At 41.5% G+C, this 22,021-nt stretch overlaps 1 protein-coding gene across 2 annotated transcripts in view; it reads right to left on the minus strand.

Moving 5' to 3' along the window:
- The window catches only part of GALNT14 (polypeptide N-acetylgalactosaminyltransferase 14), a 392,734-nt gene that overhangs the window by 100,788 nt on the left and 269,925 nt on the right, over positions 1–22,021 (minus strand). For both annotated transcript variants that reach the window (XM_060245496.1, XM_060245487.1), the window contains exon 3: positions 18,208–18,306. In XM_060245496.1, coding sequence (XP_060101479.1) covers positions 18,208–18,306 — 99 coding nt within the window. The remainder of the gene's footprint in view (positions 1–18,207; positions 18,307–22,021) is intronic.

Consider the following 22,021-nt stretch of genomic DNA (forward strand, 5'->3'; position numbering starts at 1 on the left):
AAGGATCCAAGCCAAATAGCTCCTAAGGGGCTGGCAGAGCTTGCTTGTTCCTGGCCAACACTGGCTTTGGGAACTTCCCCTTTAAGGTAAATAGGCAGTGGGCCTCTGCCCTAATATAGATGTACACATTGTCGTTTACATGGCTCATGATGTCATGTAATTCAAACCAGCATGTAGGTATGGCTTCAGCAAAGGTGACAGCCTGAACATCTGTAGTTCACAGGTAAGATTCGTGAGCCCTACATACTTCCTCTTTCCTTACTTTTTAACTTTTTTAATGGACACGGACTATATGGCCTTTAAAACGCACCACCTCTATTTCAAAAGTTTATTGAGAAATACATGGAAATAGGGATTGCAACCCATTTTAAATACATTGAAAAGAGCTGCAAAATCATAACAATGCAGTTGAAACAATCTTTTCCATGTTGGTAAGCACATTCCAGATCATCCTTTGTTCTGTCATTAATTGTTCTTATGCTTTCATCTTGCTGCTTGCTCGAAACTCCATGCTGGCATGCCAAGCCTCTGTCTTTTTTCCCCCTTGCTATCCAGCTTGGCACCAGCCCCCCACCCCCAATTCTGCCCCAAGGCCAGCCAGTAATCCAACAGGGAGCTGGGCATTTTGCCTACAGTAGCATATACACCAGCTATTCCCAGCCTGATTGAATGCCAGTCAATAGGCCTTTTGAAGCTTCTGCTCTCCTGGATTAAAACAGAAACTTAAACTCCCTCCCCACTAGCCTCTTTCTAGATCTTCTTAAAGCACACAAGCCAAAATGAGAGAGAACACTTGACTGTTTGCAAATTGTATGTCCTGTAAGGATGTATTTTGCAGACCTCTCTATGCAAAGAGCTGTTATTCACATCTCACAGCAAGAGGTGAATGCTGGGCAGTGTTGCAGGTCAAGTAGAACCAAGGGTGGGTTCCTGGGGGGCATCCAAGTCCAAGGGAGAGAAACCAAGTTGAGAGTTCAGTCCAAGAGTTCAGAACCAAGCAAGCTGTTACCAAAGGCCTGCCCAAGAGGCATAGTCAAATAGTCCAAGGATTACTCTCAAACAGAAGTCTAGCAGAGCCAAAAGCCATAGTAGAAGCCAGTCCAAAGGTCACGTTGGCAAGGCAGGATCCAGGGCTGTGGTCAGAGACCCAGTGGTAGAATGACATTAATTCCACACCTACCAGCCTCCCTTGGCTGGCTTTTATATGCATGCGCCCAAAGGTCAAATTTGCAGCCATCTGCTCGGAAGTAATTCTGCAGCTGGTGTCAGGCCAGAAGGAGAGTAATCTGCCATCTACCCTGTAGTTCTGCTCCCTCAGGTGCTAAAAGGGTGCAGGTGATACTGGAGGGTTGGGAATGATCAAATTGATGTATTTGAGTTTTATATGTGGACCTTACAGCCATAACTTTCCTGAAATAAAAGTTTGAATCCAGTTGCATTTTTAAGATCAACCAAGTTTCATCCATGGTATATAAGCATCCATCTCTTGAATAAAACTGTGTTAATTAAAGGTGCCACTGGACTCAAACTTTGTTCTACTGTTTCAGACCAACATGGCTACCCACCTGGATATAATTTCCTGAGGTAAAATCAAATCACAATCAATAAAAATTTATTTATTATTTATTTCTCAGATTTATATCCCGCCCTCCCCGCCAAGAAGGCTCATATAAACAAGCAGTAATAGTAACACTGAAGTGCTAAAAACTCCAACAGAAAGCATTTGAAAACAATAAATTTTATCAGAAAAAAATACGAAAATACAAATATATCATTCAACAGCAGACAAAAATACAGCCAAGATTAACAAAACAATTCTGAGATTTTAAACAATTTTATTGATAGCATATGGTAACAATATCCATTTATATCATCTCTATCCCTAACCCATATGATATTTTTTCTAATCCCCCCTCCCTCCGTTACTAGACTCCCGCTAAAGTTATATACTTAAAGTTCACTTATAAAGGTACCTTTAACTATAATAATCTAAATTCATATTCTACCTTTTTCTAATACTTGTTATTAAATATTAACAAAACAATTCTATTAAGTTACTTCTTTGTAATATTTGTGATTTTTATATAGTACACTTTCCTGCATTGTGCAGGGGTTGGACTAGATGACCCCAGAGGTCCCTTCCAACTCTATTATTCTATTATCCCAAAGGGGTCAAGGTGACATATTTTCCCCCTTTATCCTTATAATATCCCCATGAACTATGGCAGACAGAAAGGCAGTGGCTAGATTAAAGTAAGTTTTGGGGCGAAGTATGGATTTGACGTCGACACTCTGAAATCTAAATTTAATACCCTAACTTCCCTCCCACACTGGCTGTCATGCCTGCCTCATAATGGCATAGATGGGGTTTTCCTTTCTAAACTTCAGAGATGGAAGAACATAAGATACCCCCAGCATAGTCTTCAAGCAATTTTCTGTGAATATTCCTTATCAAGTGATAGAGACTATTACTCCAAAGGCAATATGATTGTCTTTGTCTATAGTGCATGACAGGCCTCACTTGCGTGAATCATCTGTATATATTTCCTCTGTAGTCACTGTGATGGTGCAGGACATGACACCGCATAAACTGAAATTAGTACTCAGAGGGGGGAATGCTCTTACCTGGATGGCCCAGGCTAGCCCAATCTCATCAGATCTCACAAGTTACACAGGATTGGTTAGTATTTGGATGGGAGACCACCAATAAAAACCAAGGTTGCTATGCAGAGGCAAACCAGCTCTGAACACCTCTTGCCTTGAAACCTCTGGGGTCACCATAAATCAGCTGAGATTTGACAGAAATTTCCACAGTCACCACCAGAGGGAGTAGGAGTCCTCTGGCCCTCCTACCTACTGATGTGATCTCTGACCAGTTAGCAAGGAACCTATGCACAAAGGAAGTGTGTGTGCATAACCACCCTCCATGAAATTGGGAATGTAAAAAAAAAAGTGTTCCTGACCATGTGGAGGGAATCTATGCACATAGGCTCATGCCTGTTCCTCTTCCATATATGTTGATTTCAACATACTTTGTATTGTGTGTAGATAGCTTTTGCTCATGCCTGATCTCTGCTGTAGGATATTTTGGTCTCAATTATGTGGGGTTGATCTGGGATGGGATTGGATAAACCTCTTTTGAGGCAATGCAGTTTGACCTAGTAACCTTTGGCATTTTTCTACCTTTGAATTCCTCATATGTTTCATTTTAACATTTTGAAACATTATACCCAGCAATTCCACCCAAAGTGGCTTACAAAACAAGATGATTAAAATTAACAAAGAATTAAAATGTAACTCTTAACAGAACAATTATTCACAAATCCTGCAAATGACATGTATCAGGCTGTCAAAATCAAGACAGAACCAGGGTTTTTTTTTAGTATTAGGCTATTTAAAGGAGGAAGCCCCGTGGCGCAGAGTGGTAAAGCTGCAGTCCTGCAGTCCTAAGCTCTGTTCACAACCTGAGTTCGATCCCAGCGAAAGCTGGTTCAGGTAGCCGCCTCCAGGTTGACTCAGCCTTCCATCCTTCTGAGGTCGGTAAAATGAGTACCCAGCTTGCAGGGGGGAAAGTGTTGATGACTGGGGAAGGCAATGGCAAACCACCCCGTAAAAAGTCTGCCATGAAAACATTGTGAAAGCAATGTCACCCCAGAGTCAAAAACGACTGGTGCTTGCACAGGGGTGTGCTGAAAGAATAAATATATCTTTTCTTAACTCTTGAAATCTAAGAGAAGAAAGATTTGTGAGAAGTACTTTTGGCCTTTTCCTACCTTTGAATTCCTTAGATGTTTCATTTTTATCATTTTAAAATATTATACCCAGCAATTCTACCCAAACTGCCTTACAAAACAAGAAGATTAATATTAACAAAAATTTAAAATATTAGGAGTCCAGTAGTTGGGTTCAGGTAGCCAGTTCAAGATTGACTCAGCCTTCCATCCTTACGAGGTTGGTAAAATGAGTACCCAGATTGCTGGGAATAAAGTGTAGATGACTGGGGAAGGCAATCGCAAACCACCCTGTAAAATAAGTCTGCCAAGAAAACATCATGATGTGATGTCACCCCAGGGGTTGATAATGACTCAATGCTTGCACAGGGGACTGCCTTTACCTTTTTAGCAACTTAAAGACTAAGAAAATTAGAGTTGGTTGTGAGCTTTCATGAGTAACTCACAAAAGTTCATACCCTACCACAGATTTTGTAGGTTTTTAAGGTGTTCAATAAGTTCTTTTCTACTTCTACAGACAAACATGGCTACCCATCTTAAAAAATTAAAATGTCACTCTAACAGAACAATTATTCACAAATGTTACAAATGACATTTATCATACTGTCAAAATCCAAACAGAGCCAGTTTTTTTTTTAATGATAGACTATTTAAAGGAAGGTGTGCTGAAATAATAAATACATTTTCCTAAGTCTTGAAATCTAAGAAAAGTAAGATTTGTAGATCTTTCCTGAGGAAAAAGTTCATAACCATAGTTTTGCAATACAACGCTCCTGCCTTAAGTGGATGGAATATTTTATAGGAATGGCCACATCTCAGTAGCAATAATTAAACTTCACATGCTGGAGATCTCAGGTTCAATATCCAGCATTTCCAGTTGAAGGACAGCAAGAAAGTTTTCGATCTTGAAAAGCCATTGCCCATTCTGTTCTGGTAAGGCTGGCAGGCATGACTCCTGTACATACACTTAAGCCTTGGTCAGGACCCAAGACAACACTCATTGCAAACTCCTTTGGTGAAGACATTTCAATAAAGATCTGAACTACAAACCTGGGTATTCATAGAAGTCCTATGAACGTCAGAACCCTGACTTTATTAATGTGTTAGCAAGTCTTAGATATAATGATAATACTGTTCTTGAAGGACCAATGGTCTGAGTCAGCATGGCAGTCTCCAGATCTGAATGTCTAAGGTAGCCTATATGGAAGGAAGTACGAAGGGCTTCTCATGACTAGGTGATTTAGTGATCATCTGCAGGCATAGGATCTATAAGCCTATGTTTTTCTTCCTGGCTTAGAGAACAGCTTTAGTTTTGCAAGGGCCTTCCCTCATAATGATTAGACTTCTTCAGCATCATTTGTATGCTGAACGACAATTACAAAGGACAATGAGATGTTAAGCTCTCTTGGTCTGCATGGAGATTATGTTTTCAAGGACAACCTCTGAGTTTCTCTGGATGAGCTATGGAGAGGTCTGGGCACATGGCCATTTTTTCATTTGCTACTTCACTCTTGGCTAGGCTTTCCTACAGGGGATTGAGGAGATGCCTAATTTTCACTGCAGGCTTTCTAAAAGTAGCATTTAATCCCTATGTGCATCTTGAATCTACTAAGTACTGAATATGTTCTTTCCTGTAAAACATAAAGCTGCCTCATGGCCACTTTTTCCATATACATATACATTTCACTGTTGTGTCTGTATGTTGAAAAAATTACAATGGAAGCACTTCAAGTGCTGTGTGGGTGCCTGTTTTTTGTTAGTATACAGCAACTGCAGTAAACTGTTCTTAACCCAAAATTAGAATAACATGCACGAATTTAGCTTTATTGATTGTAATGAAGGCAATATTTGCCCATAAATAATATTTAAAGCACATGCAAAAAACCATGTCCCACATTCCCAGGCAATTAAAGCCTGGTGTGAATCAAGACAGGAGAATATAAAGTCAAGGCCAATATATATGGAAGTAAAGAAGACCACTTTTCTATTGCCCACAGACCAAGAGACAGAAGTTGGTCATCTAAGAAAGTGTGTAAGAATAAATCAGGAGGTTCAGGTGGACTAGCCCTACATGGATTCTTAAGGTACATCCAAGCAGCAATGATGGTGGCAAACCAGTGCTTTGATTGCTGCAATCCAGGCATACCAGTTAGTGCTATTGATAGAAATTGGCATCAAGAACCACTGACATCACAGTTAGAATGCTGATTTATACCAAGCCCAATGTCATTTACAGAAACATCTAAAATAGTATGTGGAAACCACTATTCTTTTGAGCACACAGCAAGTGCAGAAGAGTTCTGTTAAGATTGCCTGGACTCCGGTCTTCCGGTCTGAGTTTTCAACAGAGCTTCAGCCCTCTGAATAAGGGGGAAACTTAATCCTTTGTTCAGGGTAGTAAGGAACCCTTTTGGGGTTCCCTGCCCACATCTCTCAGTTAGAGATTTGACCAAGATGACGCAAGAATACCTGGAGCCGTGGATCTCAGCTTAAAATTGACAATGAAGGTTGTCTTTTTGAAGCTTGGCAGAGCCGGCAAGGAGGGGGTGCATCTTTCAACATCTACAAAGGACTAAGAGCCATATAATTGGCTTAAGCCTGTTTGGATCTCATTCTCTTATGGGACTGATATACATTTAAAAGAACAGGAAGACCGAAGGTGAAGGAACATAGCCGCTAAGGTACTTTGATCTTTATCTCCACTCCGGGACATTTCTAAGCTAGTCTAAATAACAGTAAGATTGCCTGGACTCCTCTTTTTTAGATTTTACATGTGCAATCCTGAAGAAATGCTTGAAGCCAAAGCCTATGCTTGTGTACTTGGAATTAAGTTGCATTTAGTTCAACAGGACTTACTTACTAATGAGTGTGCTTAATGTTCCTTCCTCAGTAACCCACAAGACATATGCTAAGCTGACATTTCCAGAGCTGAATTGCTTTATCTTTATAAGATGTTATTCTCTCCCATATCCTCCACTTCTCATTATCATCCATTTCCTATAGCACATGATGATGCAAAACCACTAGATTTTTTGAACTAGTACCAGTTTCTTCTCCTGTGCTGGATCCATTTCAAAATCCTCTCGCTGGTCTTTAATAACTGTAATAAACTAACTCTTAAAATTCACAGGTAAATCACCATGATTTCCTAGCTCTTGGGATCAGGAAAAGATCATGTCTTGACCAGTGTTCCCTCTAAGCTGAGTTAGCGTGAGCTAGCTCACAGATTTTTAGCCTCCAGCTCACACCTTTTTGTCTTAGCTCAGGAAGGAGGGCCCCGGAGCACACTAATTTATTCAGGAGCTCACAACTTTAATGCCAGTAGCTCAAAGTAGAATTTTTGCTGACGAGACTTTACAGTTTAGAGGGAACATTGCCCTTGACACTTCTAAATCCTAATGAATCATACATAGGTAGACTTGTAGAAGATGAAATGACGTTAAGACACTAGCCCAGTGTATGCAGTCCACAGAAAATGCTCTATTTAAGACTGATCCAAATTACAGCTGTTCTGTTCTCATGCCCCATAAGACATGTTAGTCAAAGTCCTATTTTAACTGGTGACGGAGATCTGGCAAAAGCCCTGGCAAACAAACAGGCTTTGACATGCCTATTAGAAATCTCCAACAAGGGGGCACCCTTCACATCTTCAAGGAGCCCATTCCACAGAATGGGAGCCATAGAGCAGGCAGTAGGCAATGCCAGGTGCTGCTCTAGGTGTGAAACAGCCTGCAGGTGGCAGCTTGAAGACCACAGTTGCTATTGATGAATATATGGAAACAGATAGTCCTTCAGATTTGTGCGCTGCCCCACAGTGATGCCAGATTTTGATTGAGCATAGAATTGAACATTTGATTTCTCATGAAGAGCTAGGGCCAGCTCCAAATTAAATTGCTCCATGTATTAAAGATGGTTGCCCACTAAATTAGGGGGGGGGGGGACCGGTTCATTAATATTGTGAGATAACACATGTGTTGTAGTATTATAGGGCCATAGCCATTACTCACAGGTCACTCAAAAGCCACAGGCACAAAGCCCTTCTCTTCCTTACATGTAGTACCGACTCTGCTTGGCTTCAGTAACAGTTAAACTGGGCTCAGGACTCACACTGAGGAGGAATCATCATGCAAGTATGAGTTAATAAGCTCCTTTCTACATCCTGGTCCTCTCTGCTGCAACTCTGCTGGTGAATATTAGAAAGGCAGCTATCTTTCAATTTTATAAATACTGGTCTCAATACACTATCACATACTGGCCCTTCTGGCATTTGAGAATCATGTGAATCTGTTCTACTAGTGTAGGCATTTTCCTGTGATGAAAGCAGCCTTTCAGTAACATAAGATGCTATTGCATCAATGGAAGGCTTCCTGCACCTCTGTTGGAGAAACAGATCCATAGGATCCAACCCCATAGCCTGGATCTGATGGAAGGAAGTTGTTTTGATGGAGCAGACTTTTCTTGCCTTCTCCCAGCCCCAAATGCCTTCTGAACTGTTGTTCCTGGAGAAAAGGAAATTCCCAGGAATAGAAAGATAGGGGCATGGGAGATCTGTAGCAGGTGGGAGAAGAATCAATTTAAATCTCTGTTTGCATTTCTTTTGCAGAAATCCTCCATGGGATTCAAGCCACAGCCTGGAAGTATCAAATGCTGGCTCATATCCAGCTTTAAGAGGAAAACAAACAACCTCCTGAAGGAAATCCTGCACCCAGCAAACAATAAATAAAACAAAAGTCACACAAAACCAGGTATGGCCTCACCTGAAGTTTGCACAAATGTTTCCTGATCTGGGGAAGTCAATAGGCTGCCTGGTTCAGTGGAGTTGTCCTGGAACTTGAGAGTCAACCATAATTCCAATGAGCATTTTTTGTAGAAAAAGCCCAGCAGGAACTCATTTGCATATTAGACCACACCCCTGACATCACCATTGTTTCACAGAGGGCTTTTTGGTAGAAAAGGCCCAGGCAGAGCTTATTTGCATATTAGGCCACACACCCCTGATGCCAAGCCAGCTGGAACTACGTTCCTGTGCATTCCTGCTCAGAAAAAGCCCTGGATCTTTCTAACTTGGTAGCTCCAAAATGTTTTATCATATTAGCATCAAGGGCTCCTGTCCCAGTACTAGCTTTTGGTGGCTCCTAATAGAAAGACCTTCCTACTTTCAGCAATACATGTCCATTTAGAAACTACACAGTGATTTTACTAGTGTTGCTTTTGTGAATTTAGCTGGTAACAACCAATACTCATCCTTCTAAGCTGTGGAGTCTTGTGAGCAAAAATTCCTTATGTGAGTTACTGGCATGAAAGTTGTGAGCTACTGCATAAATTAGTTTGCTCTGAGATCATTTTTCCTGAGCTAAGACAAAAATGTGTGAGCTGAAGGCTAAAAAAGGCTAAAAAGCTAGCTCACACTAACTCAGCTTAGAGGGAATAAAACTGGAACCAATAGTATGTAACAGAGGGTGAAGCAACTATACTCTGCTAATATAACCCTTCATTTCTCCAATTACTTTGTCATCTCCCCTCACCAGTCTTTTTGTACTTCATTATAATGCTGAGTACTCTGCATTAGTTTTAAATCAAGGGTCAAACAAAGTGTAACTTTGAACAGACCTCCCATGACTTTTTAAAGTATAAAAAGGTGAGAAAGTTCAGTTTAGGACTATTGAGCATGAGCAAAGCATACTTTTTTGCATCTCTCTGAGGAGCAAACAGTAGCTTGGGGAGGGGAATGGGTTTGCAAAAATGGTATGAGAAAAGGTTGAATCCTTCCTCCAACACACCGCAGCTCCCATCTGAATCCTCCTCCTCCATGGCTGCTGCTCTGTATTTAAAAAAAACCCACAGAACATTTGACCAGGGATCTTCCAAAATCACATTTTGCCCTGGAGAAAAAACTCCTTCGGGCCATTTTAAGGCTGCAGTCTTATACATTCTTGAAAATAAAGGACACAAAACTCAGTAGGACTGGCATGCATTAATACTAGCCTTTAAAAATTATTAAAATGACTTTCACTTCTATCCTGTAAACTTTAAAACGAGTAAATTCATTTCCCACATGGCCGTTTGAAAGGCATCAGTCCAGAGACTGTCTGTCCGTCTGTCTTTTTCTCTTTCACACACACACTCACAAACACACACCTGTTTTCAAACCCAGCTCACATTCCATCTGCATCTTAAGTCTTTGCAAGCTAATTTGCGCTGTCCTCTGACTGATCTATTTTTCCTACACTCAGCAAATGCTTGGGCTTAATTAAATCTAACAAATCTCTGTCCTATGATATCTATAACATCTTGGAACATTTTTTCTATGTTGGTAGAAATGAAACCATTTGATTAATAAAATGTGTGTTTCTATAGGGTTTTCAAGTGCTACACAGAAATGACTGTGATGAACATCCCAGAAGTGCTGTGATATTAGCAAGCATTACTTTCTGCTTATTAGAAACTGAACAGTAAATGAGAACTTGTTTTGCTCAGTAGCAATGCAGAAAAAGGAAGAGAATCCAGCCTCTCTTTTCTAAGTCTCTCTATTTGCCATCTCCTGTCAAGTTTATGCAGAAATATATGCTTGATCCTGAAGGGACTTAGCTAACAATGAAGTCAAGATTTTGACTATTCCTTAGGCACATCTACACATTTTTAAGAGGTCTCCTATCACACTGGATTTAAGTGGGATACTGTGCCATCTCTCACATGTCATACAGTAGTGTCCCATCCATACCTCCTGTGACAGTAAATCAATCAATCATTTTATTTATATCCCGCCCTCCCCGCCGAAGCAGGCTCAGCAAAACATGTACACGTGGCACTTATACTTCACAAGATCACAGTTCAGCCAAAGTCAAATGAAGTCAACATTTGATTAATACAATGTGTTACTAGCACCAAAACTGTTTAAAATTGTTTAAATTGTTTACTGTTTAATTTGTTTAATGTTTTAACTTAAATTTTAGAATTTATGAATTGTTTAAATGTTTTATTTCTGTGAGCCACCCTGAACCTGCTTCAGTAGGGAGGGCGGGATATAAATCCAATAAATAAATAAATTCATATCCAGCAAATACTATGCTTAATTTGACTGAGCTCTCCCTGGGAAGCCATGGAGGATTCAGTCATCTTAAATTGTGGATTTGCCTAGCAACCCAATGCAAAGGTTGTTTTTAAAAGGGATTATTTTTCATTGGAATCTCCATCTTAAACCTTTGTAAACTAATCTGCCCTGTCCTCTGACTGATCTATTTTTATTTTACTTTGGAATCTCCAATGTGCAAACAATGGGGGGAAAGACAGAAGCATACACCAAAAATACACAGGGCTGTTAATTCTACATGTACATTATGCATAGTCAGCATTCTGAGATTTTTTATAACAAAAAAGCAGTCATTTCTAATCTTTACACTGGCAATAATAGCCTTCAACATTTCAGCGACCACTTGTGAAATCACTATGGAGGCCAGGAAGATCACCAATGGACCAGAAAGTTGATCTTCATTGTCTTCAATAGCTCTTTGTTTTTCTTTAACTAAATGGTCAAAATAACCAAATATCCACATTATTTGTGTATTTAAAAAAAAAACTGATGCAGGATGTTGAAAATAAGGTCTAAGCCAAAAAAGGGGAACTTTCTGTAAACACTTCGGTCAGCAAAGAAAAGCACTTCCTCATCTTTCCGTAATTTTTCAGAGCAAAGTTTGATCATTCAGAGCAGGGACAATGCTTCCTTCAACACATTCACTTCACTCAGAACTGGCTTTGGTTGCCCTTGGTGACATTGTCACACAGCCAAATCTGACTAACTAGATAGCATCAGATCATCATTTATTACCTGATCAATTGATTTGCTTTAGGAAGCAGAAGTTCTAAACAAAGAACTAGGCTGAAGCAGACAGAGAGGGGGAACAGAGGCTGTAAAAAGCCACAAACTACAAAACCTTGGTATGTTAAAGGGTTCCCCCCCACCCCCAGGAAACTCTTAGAATCACAGAGTCATAGAGTTGGAAGGGACCTCTAGGGTCATCTAGTCCAACCCCCTGCACAATGCAGGAAACTCACAAATACCTTCCCCTTAATTCACTGCTTTTGGGGGATCTTCATTGCTGCCAGATGGTCATCTAGCCTCTGTTTAAAAACCTCCAAGGAAGGAGAGTCCACCACCTCCCGAGAAAGTCTGTTCCACTGAGGAATCGCTCTAACAGTCAGGAAGTTCTTCCTAATGTTGAGCCGGAAACTCTTTTGATTTAATTTCAATCCATTGGTTCTGATCCTACCTTCCGGGGCCACAGAAAACAATTCCACAGCATCCTCTATATGACAGTCCTTCAAGTACTTGAAGATGGTGATCATATCACCTCTCAGCCGCCTCCTCTCCAGGCTAAACATTCCCAGCTCCTTCAACCTTTCCTCATAGGACTTGGTCTCCAGACCCCTCACCATCTTCGTCGCCCTCCTCTGGATCTGTTCCAGCTTGTCTATATCCTTAAATTGTGGTGTCCAAAACTGAACACAATACTCCAGGTGAGGTCTTACCAGAGCAGAGTAAAGTGATACCATCACATCACATGATCTGGACACTATACTTCTGTTGATACAGCCCAAAATTGCATTTGCCTTTTTAGCCACCACATCACACTGCTGACTCATGTTCAGCATATGATCCACTAAGATCCCTAGATCCTTGCTAAGACACATCTCCCCCATTCTATAACCATGCATTGGATTTTTCCTACCTAAATGCAGAACTTTACATTTATCCCTGTTAAAATTCATTTTATTGGTTTTAGTCCAGTTTTCCAGCCTGTCAAGGTCATCCTGCATCCTGTTTCTGTCTTCTTCTGTGTTTGCAACCCCTCCCAATTTAGTATCATCTGCAAATTTAATAAGCATTCCCTCTATCCCTTCATCCAAATCATTGATAAAGATGTTGAACAAAACAGGTCCCAGAACAGATCCCTGAGGCACTACACTTGTCACTCCTCTCCAAGAGGATGAGGGACCATTTGCAAGCACTCTTTGGGTGCGATCAGTCAATCTGTCTTAGATCCTAAAACTACTACAAGATGAAATATCACATCACATAGGCTAAATTTTTCCTCTTGTAGTATCATTCAATAAAATAAAGAAGATTGCAGACTTTGGTCATTGGAGCATTTAGACCACAGAGTCAGGAAGAGTGGATGAAGCCGTACAAGTCCAATAGGGGGAGGGGAAGGTAGTAAGTTGCTAGCAGTAAGTTGCTAGCAGTAAAGTCAACAAGAAGGACATGAATGGTTTGATTCCCGTATCAAAGACATCACAAGTAGATTTACTGAACCAAGAAAACATCTTGTGAAGGTGAGGAAGAGTTGTGGCAGCAGGGAATTTCCCTGCCCAGAGAAGGATCAATGACTATGAATAAGGACAGCAGATAGATATATTAACATGGTCAGCTATGCAAATAATGTCTGACGTATCAGCAGTTGTAGAGCCAGATCATACTGAGCATGTTCCACAATTTCTGAACAGGGGCAGGTTGAGCTAGAATAGATTAACAAAGAAGGCAGGTAAAGAAAGGGACTGGGCTAAGGGGCTTTCTCATCAGCTCTAAAGAGGCAGCTGGCTCATCACCATGGGAGGAGATTATAGTGAGTAAAACCTCCTGCCCTTTAAGCAGAGGACACCAGAGGGAGTTAGAATTACATTCGTCATACAGTGCTATTAACTTGATGGTGATACAGTCAATCTATTAAAATGATGTAAATGTCTTTGTTTGTTTGCTTGTTTTGCTATCAAGGAGCAGCTGACATAGCAAGGGTTGTAGGGTTTTCAAGGATAGAGATGTTCAGAAGTGGTCTGTCATTGTCTGCCTCTGCATAGCAACCCTGGTATTCCTTGATGGTCTTCCATTCAAACTCCAGACAGTGGGGACTGTGGGGGTGCTTCCATAATTTGCCCATGACTTTCGCTCCAATGTAAAATTTTTGGCAACAAAATTGCAGGTGGACCAGATGTAAAACTAGTCTATTCCAGTGTATACATTTTCATTTCCCCCCTGAAATGTGGGGGGAAATGAAACTGGCATGCTAGTTTCTCAGAAATAAAAGTTAGATGCAGGTTTGAATGTTCTTCACAGACTCTTCATTACATTGCCTGGCACCAGACACAGATGAAAAGTTGCAGACGACACACAGAAAATAATATCCCAGAGGCTGGGTGTCTCTTAGAACCACCAACACCCCTCCCAAGTGCAAAACAGCTTGTGATTTCCAGAACTGGAATATCTGAAATGAATCATTTGTGAACAATCTGCAGCCCTGCAATTAATTGCTCTAGAAAGCGGTGGGATCGTTTTGAATAATGAATGAGCTTGCTAATTGCACGATCTGTTCACAGAGGATTTGCCAATGCAAAAAGGAGGGAAAGAGAACTAAATAACAGCAAAAAGAATCACAGAATACATCATTCTCTGAAAAATAGCTGTTGGGTATGGAAATCACCAGCAAGCATTCAGAAGAATAAAACAATATTCTAGAATAAATCAGGGGACTGTTTGAGGAAGGCATAAGGAAGAGGATTGTTGTTGTGTACCATGATGGACAAGTTTAACTGTTAAGAAACTTGTTCCATTATTTATTATTATTACTTTTGATTTCTATCCACCCTCTCCACAAGTGGAGATGTTTAGAGGGGGTTTGCCATTACCTGCCTCCATGACAGCCCTGCTTAGCTTCTGGGATCTGACAAGATCAGGCTAAGCTGGGGCTATGCAGGTGAGGGCCCCTCCTCTATACAACCAAATTATTTTCAGTAATATTCATGAAATAAAATGTATAGCAATAATGGCCAGAAAAGAAAGGCAGACAGTGAAAAATGTATCTACCTTTGTATATATACAATCATATTTAAAAAAATCAAATTCCAACTTGCTATTCAGTCATGAGAGCCAGCATGGTGTAGTGCTTAAAGTGCTGGACTAGGATCTGGGAAATCCAAGTTTGAACCCCCATTTGTGCCACAGAAGCTTCTTGGGTGACCTTTGGCAGTTGCATTACTCTTAGCCAAGCCATGATCTGGATGGCCCCCGAGTAGTCCAAGAGGCATCACCTTTGTCTCTTCTGGGAGCACCTGTGCAGAAGCAGTTGCTTCTGTTGCGAATGCTTGGCTTGGAACATTCCAGCATTTTTTGCAACTTAACGTTATTTTGTGATTCGTTAGTGGCATCACAGCTAGAAGCTATTGTAGGAACTCTCGTTTACTGATCTATCTAATCCTTGCATCCACTGCCAATTTAGTTCCTCAATGAGTAAAAACGTACTTTCTTGCAAGAACGTAATACGAATCTCCAATATCAGGATCTAGTACTAGCAAAGACCTCGCCGTATTATGCTCTCATCTCTTTTTATGACTTCGGAGGGGGGCGGGATTTGGACCCACAGACTGCTGGCCTTGCTTCTCCATTTGGAGAGGGGAAAATGTCTACTGCAATCACAGCCACACATCTAACCCAATTTTAGATGCCTCAGACACCATCCCCAGAGCTGCCAAGAGTCACCATGGGCCTTTGGACAAAGATTCCATCTGCCCCCCCCCTCCCTGTATGATCCTGATCCAAACCAATGAACAAATCACTGGGCTTGTGATTACCGTTAATCAAAAGAATTGGCCCTTCTGTCCATATTTATTTATTTATTTACTTTATTTATATCCCACCTTTCTCCCCAATGGGGACTGAAAGCAGCCTAACATCATTCTCCTCTCCCATTTTATCCTCATGACAATCCTGTGAGGCAGGTTAAGGTGAGACTGGCCCAAAAATCCTGCAGACTTCCATGGCAGAGTGGGGATTTGGACCTGGATTTCCCAGACATTAGTCTGACACTTTAACCAATACACCACTCAGGCAGGTGTAAGTTATCTGAGAATAAAGCTAGGAGACTCAAAGCTAGCCAACAGCTTCAGGATAAGTGTGGGAGTGCCATGGCAAAACCAGCAATGCATGGGAAAATCCTGGCCCAGGTGAGACAAACTACCACCACACCATGCTATTTGCAACTGAGGCTAGGGGTCTCTGTGGCAAGTAAGCATAACTCTCTACGGGTGTCTATTCTTGATCTGGTTGCCCTCTCTGGCCAGCACTGTCATCTGTGCTAGGAAATGGAATAAAAACTGCCATCTCTATGAAATATCGTGATGTGAGATGGCTAAGCTGGGCAATAGGTGATGTCATCTGAGTGCTGTTGAGTTGTCTGTTTATAGAATGTTTTTATTGTATTTTATTGTTTTATTATATGTTGTACTCCGCCCTGAGCCCTACGGGGAATAGGCAGAATAGAAATATGCTAAAATAAAATAAATAATGCTACATGTTTGAAAACTGGCCACTAACCCCAGAATGGTTATGTAAGTTATGGATCCAAAAATGAAGGGAACTGGAACACATTGAACCAGTTATGTTCATGACAGACAACATGTAATAAGCAGCCCAGGGCTTTTTTTGTAGCAGGAACTCCTTTGCATATTAGGCCACACACCCCTAATGTAGACAATCCTCCAAGAGTTTACAGGGTTCTTAATACAGGGGTGCATGGCCTAATAGACAAAGCAGTTCTTGCTACAAAAAAAGCCCTGAAGCAACCTATCCTGTGTCTCTAATGTTCAGATCCCCAGCCATGGAAGGTTGCGGGCTGACACACTTGCAGCCTGACCTACCTCACAAACCTGTTGTGAGGATAAAATGGAGGGCAGGGGAAACAGTGCAGCTTTGGGTCCTCACTGAGGAGAAAGACTGGGTATGGTATTTGTTATACATCTAATCTTAATGAATTTTTAAAAATGGCATCATTTGTTAAATAACAAAATAGTCCTTACAAACAGCTATCAGATTTTCCACCAGCACAATAATGATCAACAATCCTGTGCCTGAACTGGGAGTTGTAACTTCTGTTCCACATGTATAACCACTAAAACAAAGTAATGTCCCATTATCATGCATGTAAAGAGTGGAGGAGAGGGGAAGCATCCTTTTACTGCTTTGTTAGATCATTGAGAAATATTAACTCTTTCTCACCTTCTGTTCATAATATTAACAAAGAATGCCTAATATACTACTCTTAAGTACACCCTTCACCAAGCAAAATACAGATTAGAAGGTCTTGAGACCAAGAAGTGAAAGGGGGGTGGGTGGGAGGGGAGACATGGAAAAATTAGATGAAGGGAGATGGAAATGAATGAGAAAGGTGTGGAGAAGAGGGAGATAAATTAAGAGCAGGAAAGGTTGTTGTATCTTGCTGCAGCACCCTAACTACTGCTTGGCAAGATCCGGCTGAGTTATGTGCAAAGAGAAAGGCTAGGCTATTGGAGAAAAAAGACCTGCATAGCAATTAATGAGCAGCTCTCAGATTGGTGTAGGCTTCCTTGTGCAATCTGTTAAGCAAGTCTTGGAGATACAGCAGTCTATCTGTTTTAGATGATCCTAGAGATCAAGATGAGGAGCAGATCCTAGGGTGCTTTTGCTATGCTGAGATTCCCTGCATTCCTAGTTGCTTTAGCCAGTTTAAAAATCAAAGGAAGAAGTTGGGCTGGACTCAGCATGAGGCAGGCTTGAAGCACCTTCAGTTGACTTTCTAAAGCTGCACTGGGGATGGGCCGCAGCTCCTTCACCACACCTCCCTTGGTATGCCACTGCTAATAGCTCAGCATGACCCATTATCTACAAGTTTTGGTTAGTTCTGCTTGTCATGCTTACACTGAACCTTCCTTGATTACTTTTGATTCTATTTATATCCTACTCTGCCAGCTACCTACAGTTGGGAGTGGCCTGTACCCATTCAGAATGGATTGGCCATTGTTTCTCTTGGTAATGTCTACCCCACTCTAACCTTCTGTGGCTTGGAATATGAGTATGAATACATTTCCTATAGTCATACATTTTACAGATCTGATGTGGAATGAGCTCTGACTCAAAAAAATCTTATAATGGAATAAATGTTGTTAGTCTTTACAGTATCACTGTAGTTCTCTTTAGTTTTGTAACGTTTATCTTAGTTATTGTTTTAAAAGCACTGAAAGGTACTGAGGTCTTCTTAAGATAAGACAGGTTTGTTACTAGAGCAACATTTGAATTAAAATTTCAAGTCCCACATATAATCCCAGACAAAGTCTACATTAGCAGAGCTCCAATCTGGTCACTGTCATCTATCCTAAAATCAACAAAAAGAATTCAGACTTTTCCAACCAGATTCGTTTGAGGCAGAGGTCATGCTTGGAGCCTTATCTTAAAAGGAAAACAGTACAATTTTATCTCCTCTCTGCATGATAAGCATTAGAGAAAACTTCCAACCACTCTCAACATGTGATTTTCTTTTGTCAGTGGTTGGTATGTAGCCACTGTTAAACAGTAAGTGCCAGTGCAATCAGTTTTACTTGCATGTAGTTTCAGTCCAAACTTGAAGACTGGCATCTCTTCGACTCTCAACTGCAATATCCAATTCATCAGTCTTACCTTCTTATGGTTCTTAGTAGTGTTGACCTGGCTTCATTATGAAAGGTGATAATGATGCTAGTTGGTGGCAGATCTTTACGATAGTGCAAAGTAGTGCATCTGGAAGAGAGAGACAAAACAGATTACCGAAGTTACAGAAATTCAAGACACTGACACTGAACACTTGAAGCTACTTTATACCAAGTTGGACCATTGGTCTATAAGGGTCAATATTGTCTAGTTTGTCTAGCAACAGCTTTCTCAGGTCTCAAGTAGAGGTCTGTCATATCACCTTCCATTTAACTAGATTGAACTTGGGACTGAATCTGAGAACTCTTGCATGCAAAGCAGACATTCTACCACTATGCCATGGTACCTCTCCAATACAACAGGTTCCCTTTCTGATATGAATTAGGTTAGGTTAAAAATGAAAGACTGCCAGTGCAGTTTTAGAAGCTATCCAGAGATGTATCCAACCACACAGTTCCTTCAACAGTTCCTCCGTTTGTGGAAGAGGAGGCAAAAATTTATACACACAACCACCCTCCACACCTTACACACTGCTAATTGAGTCATCTCATTCCACTTTTTCTCTGTCCAGTCAAGCTGCTTATTCTTTGATGTTATTGCATTATTGTAAAAGACGAATAAATTGCCACTCATTTGCGGAACTAACAGCATGAATGGAAAGGGAAAGCAAGCTTTTCATAAATTCTGAATGTGCAAACTACACTTCCCTGACTTCCTCACACCATGATGTGCAAAGAGCTGTTGCATACCATTCAATAGGCTGGAGGACCTTTGTAAGCAAATCTTTAGGATTTTGCTATTCATCATAGAAACAGATTTCTCCTTGAGGCCTTAAAAATGAATTGGTTCCTTTTACAAAAGAGCAATCCTTTTTAAAAATCACTTTTGATATGTTGTACTGGCTCATCTCGGCTATATCTACATTACCTAAACACTTTACCACATATGGACCATGAATGGTTCAGACCCCCATCTGTTGTAGTCTTTGTTCCATTGACCCCAGTTTCTTCTCCTGTCTGTAGGGAGAGGCAGAGGTACAGATATTGCTACACATGATTGGAAAGCCACTCATAAACACACAGCACTTCTGCCTCCTCAATGCACCCAGAGAAAGAAGAGGAATGACACTGACATCTAAGAAGAAGCTGAACAACTCTACAATGTACTCCAGCTCATCCAGAGAGAGAGAGAGAGAAGAGGATTCAACTAGAAGAACTCAGGGAAAGCCTGCAGCCATTCCTGTGCAAGATGCTGAAACAAATCCCACAGAGATCCCCCATGTCAAAGGGTTTGGAGGTCATTGCAAAAATCCAACACTGCCATTTTAATCTAAAACACACTAGTTTTAGAATTAGCACTAGTTTTAGAATTACTACATTAGGTCCTTATTTGGTAAGGCTCCAAATCTGCAAGGCCCTCCATTTGTCTGTACATTTAGATAGCAAAGATAGCCATACTGGTGAAGGCTCAATATAGGACAGGCTCTCTGTTTAGGTGACACTGGTCACTTTACACAGATACACTCTGCCTTTGAATATAAGGATTCTGTTTTTTACTATTATTACTAACACTTATTGACAGATCCCACTGTCCAGAAGTTTGTTTGTAACTTTTAAAATGGTCTCTTTCGTTTATGAAGAAATGCAATGTCCTTTACTGTAATCAATACATTTTCTTAGTTTAGCTAGCTGTCTTTTTCCTTTCTTTCTACGATTATTTTTCATATCTATGACTATATTAGTGTCACCAACTCAAGCCAGATGGCCCCTCCAAATGGTGCCATCTAACTCATCAGTTCATAACTCAAATTCCCTTTCCTGTTCCTTCTCTACCAGAAAAAGACATTTTAGACAAGATTAAAAAGGGAGGCGTGTGACTGAAAGAAGGAGATAGCAGGAGCTTTAGCAAGAGTATAAGAGGGAAATAGACTGGAAGCTTGCTAGTAAACTTCTTCATTCATATCACCCTCCCACACTGGATGGTAGCAGTGACTAGGTCCAGAGGCACAAGATAAGTGAATGTTCAGCGGCAAGAAAGTGACCAACTCAAGGAAAGGAACCAAGGAGGGAACCTTGTCCAAGGGACTCTCAAATTCTGGAGCTTGACTAGCCTATTAAATTCACAGGAGTGGCTCTTCATTTACACATGTGAGTGGAAAGAAGACTCTGGCCATCCAGGTGACTTCCCACTTCAGGAGCTTTGCACTGGCAGCTTTATAGACCAGGTTCTTTCTTGCAAATTTTACATCTTTTGGAGCATCAGCCTCAAATACTGTTTTTTAATTGAACCAGATAGTTCCATCAATATTGACTTCTGCAGGACATAAGGAATTGCTGTGTGTCCCGTCCCGGCTGAGATGGGACTCTGGCGGGGGCCCCTCCCACACCCCCGGGCTGCGCTGGGATGTCGTCGGGAGCCCCCACCCACCCCCTGAGGCCCCAACCGACCTTCTGGCTGCCCAACGCGGTCTGCCCCTCCGAGATGCCAACCAGAGCTGAGAACTGATGGGCCTGCCCCCAAGCCCGGCCAATGTGGCCAAGCCTCAGCCACGGCTGAGGGAGGGAGAGAGAAGGAACGCAGCCCAGCTGAGAGGGCGGGGAAGGAAGGAGCCCTGAACTGCGGCGGCACCAGCCACTGCACCCAGAAGCAACCTCAACACCCCTGTCCACACACCTACCGCTGGAAGACCCCACCCCAGGGAGCCCTTCCTCGGCATCCCCGCTTATAAGCGGGGGCAGAGCTACCCGTGGGTGGGACCAGGGTGGTGGGGAGGGGATCAGGGGAGGGATAAAAGGCCGCAAGGCTGAGAGGTCAGGGAGGAAGCTGGCTGATGCGAGAAGCGGGCTGCCGAGACAGAGAGAGAGTGGAGCCCCAGCACAGCCGGGGAGGACACGAGTATAAACAGGTGAGGTAACCCGGCTCTGTCCTCCCACATTCTGAGACCTCTGGGACGCCTAGCTGGGCCCTGGCCCAAACCAGGTCACTAAGCGAGCAGCAGTCACAGCGGGGTGGGGGCCAGCAGGGGCGTGACACTGTGTGTTTATTCTCATATTTGATTTATTTTGTACATGATCTAAAAAATGTGTAAAGCAGGAGAAATAAAAGCAGACATCTCACAGGAGGCCTCTAATTGTTTCCCTTTTGTTCAACTATAATCTGATATAATAATGCACAGACAGGCAGCACAATATGCAGAATGGTGAAAGAAAAAAGAAATTATAGACAGAGCCTTAAAGTTTGGACACTATTTTAGGTAAGCCTTCTTGATGACTAAGGAATTGCCAAGACAGGCTTTGCTCAGATGTATTTGCAAAAAAGAGAACATTTTAATTGTCTCTAGTACCAACAGTCATATTAAGAATTCTCATTAGTCACCTTTCTTCTTAAAATCTCTTATTCTGTATCTAGAATTAGCTGCACTTTAGTACCTAATGGGAAACCTTCAATGGGATTTCATTAGCTTAGCTGGGTGAAGTCAAGGTGAAGTTATCAAAGCTTGGCCAGAATATGGGGGCTGACATTTTGTGCCCTCAGTTATTGCAGGTTTGGCTCTTTAGTGGAAGTTTAGTTCTACTTCCTCTACTACCACAGCAACCATTTTCTCACTGGCTGAAAATCTCAATTGTCTTGGGATTCAATTAGAAATACAATTTGTGGGTATAGAATGTTTTGAATGCCCTTTGAATGGCTCTGATGCATGCAGAGATAGAATCATAGAGTTGGAAGGAACTTCCAGGATCATCACGTCCAATCCCCTGCACAATGGAGGAAATTCACAAATACCCAGGGCCAGCCCTCCCACTAA

The sequence above is a fragment of the Heteronotia binoei genome, chromosome 1 (assembly GCF_032191835.1).
Source record: "Heteronotia binoei isolate CCM8104 ecotype False Entrance Well chromosome 1, APGP_CSIRO_Hbin_v1, whole genome shotgun sequence".
Taxonomy (NCBI): domain Eukaryota; kingdom Metazoa; phylum Chordata; class Lepidosauria; order Squamata; family Gekkonidae; genus Heteronotia; species Heteronotia binoei.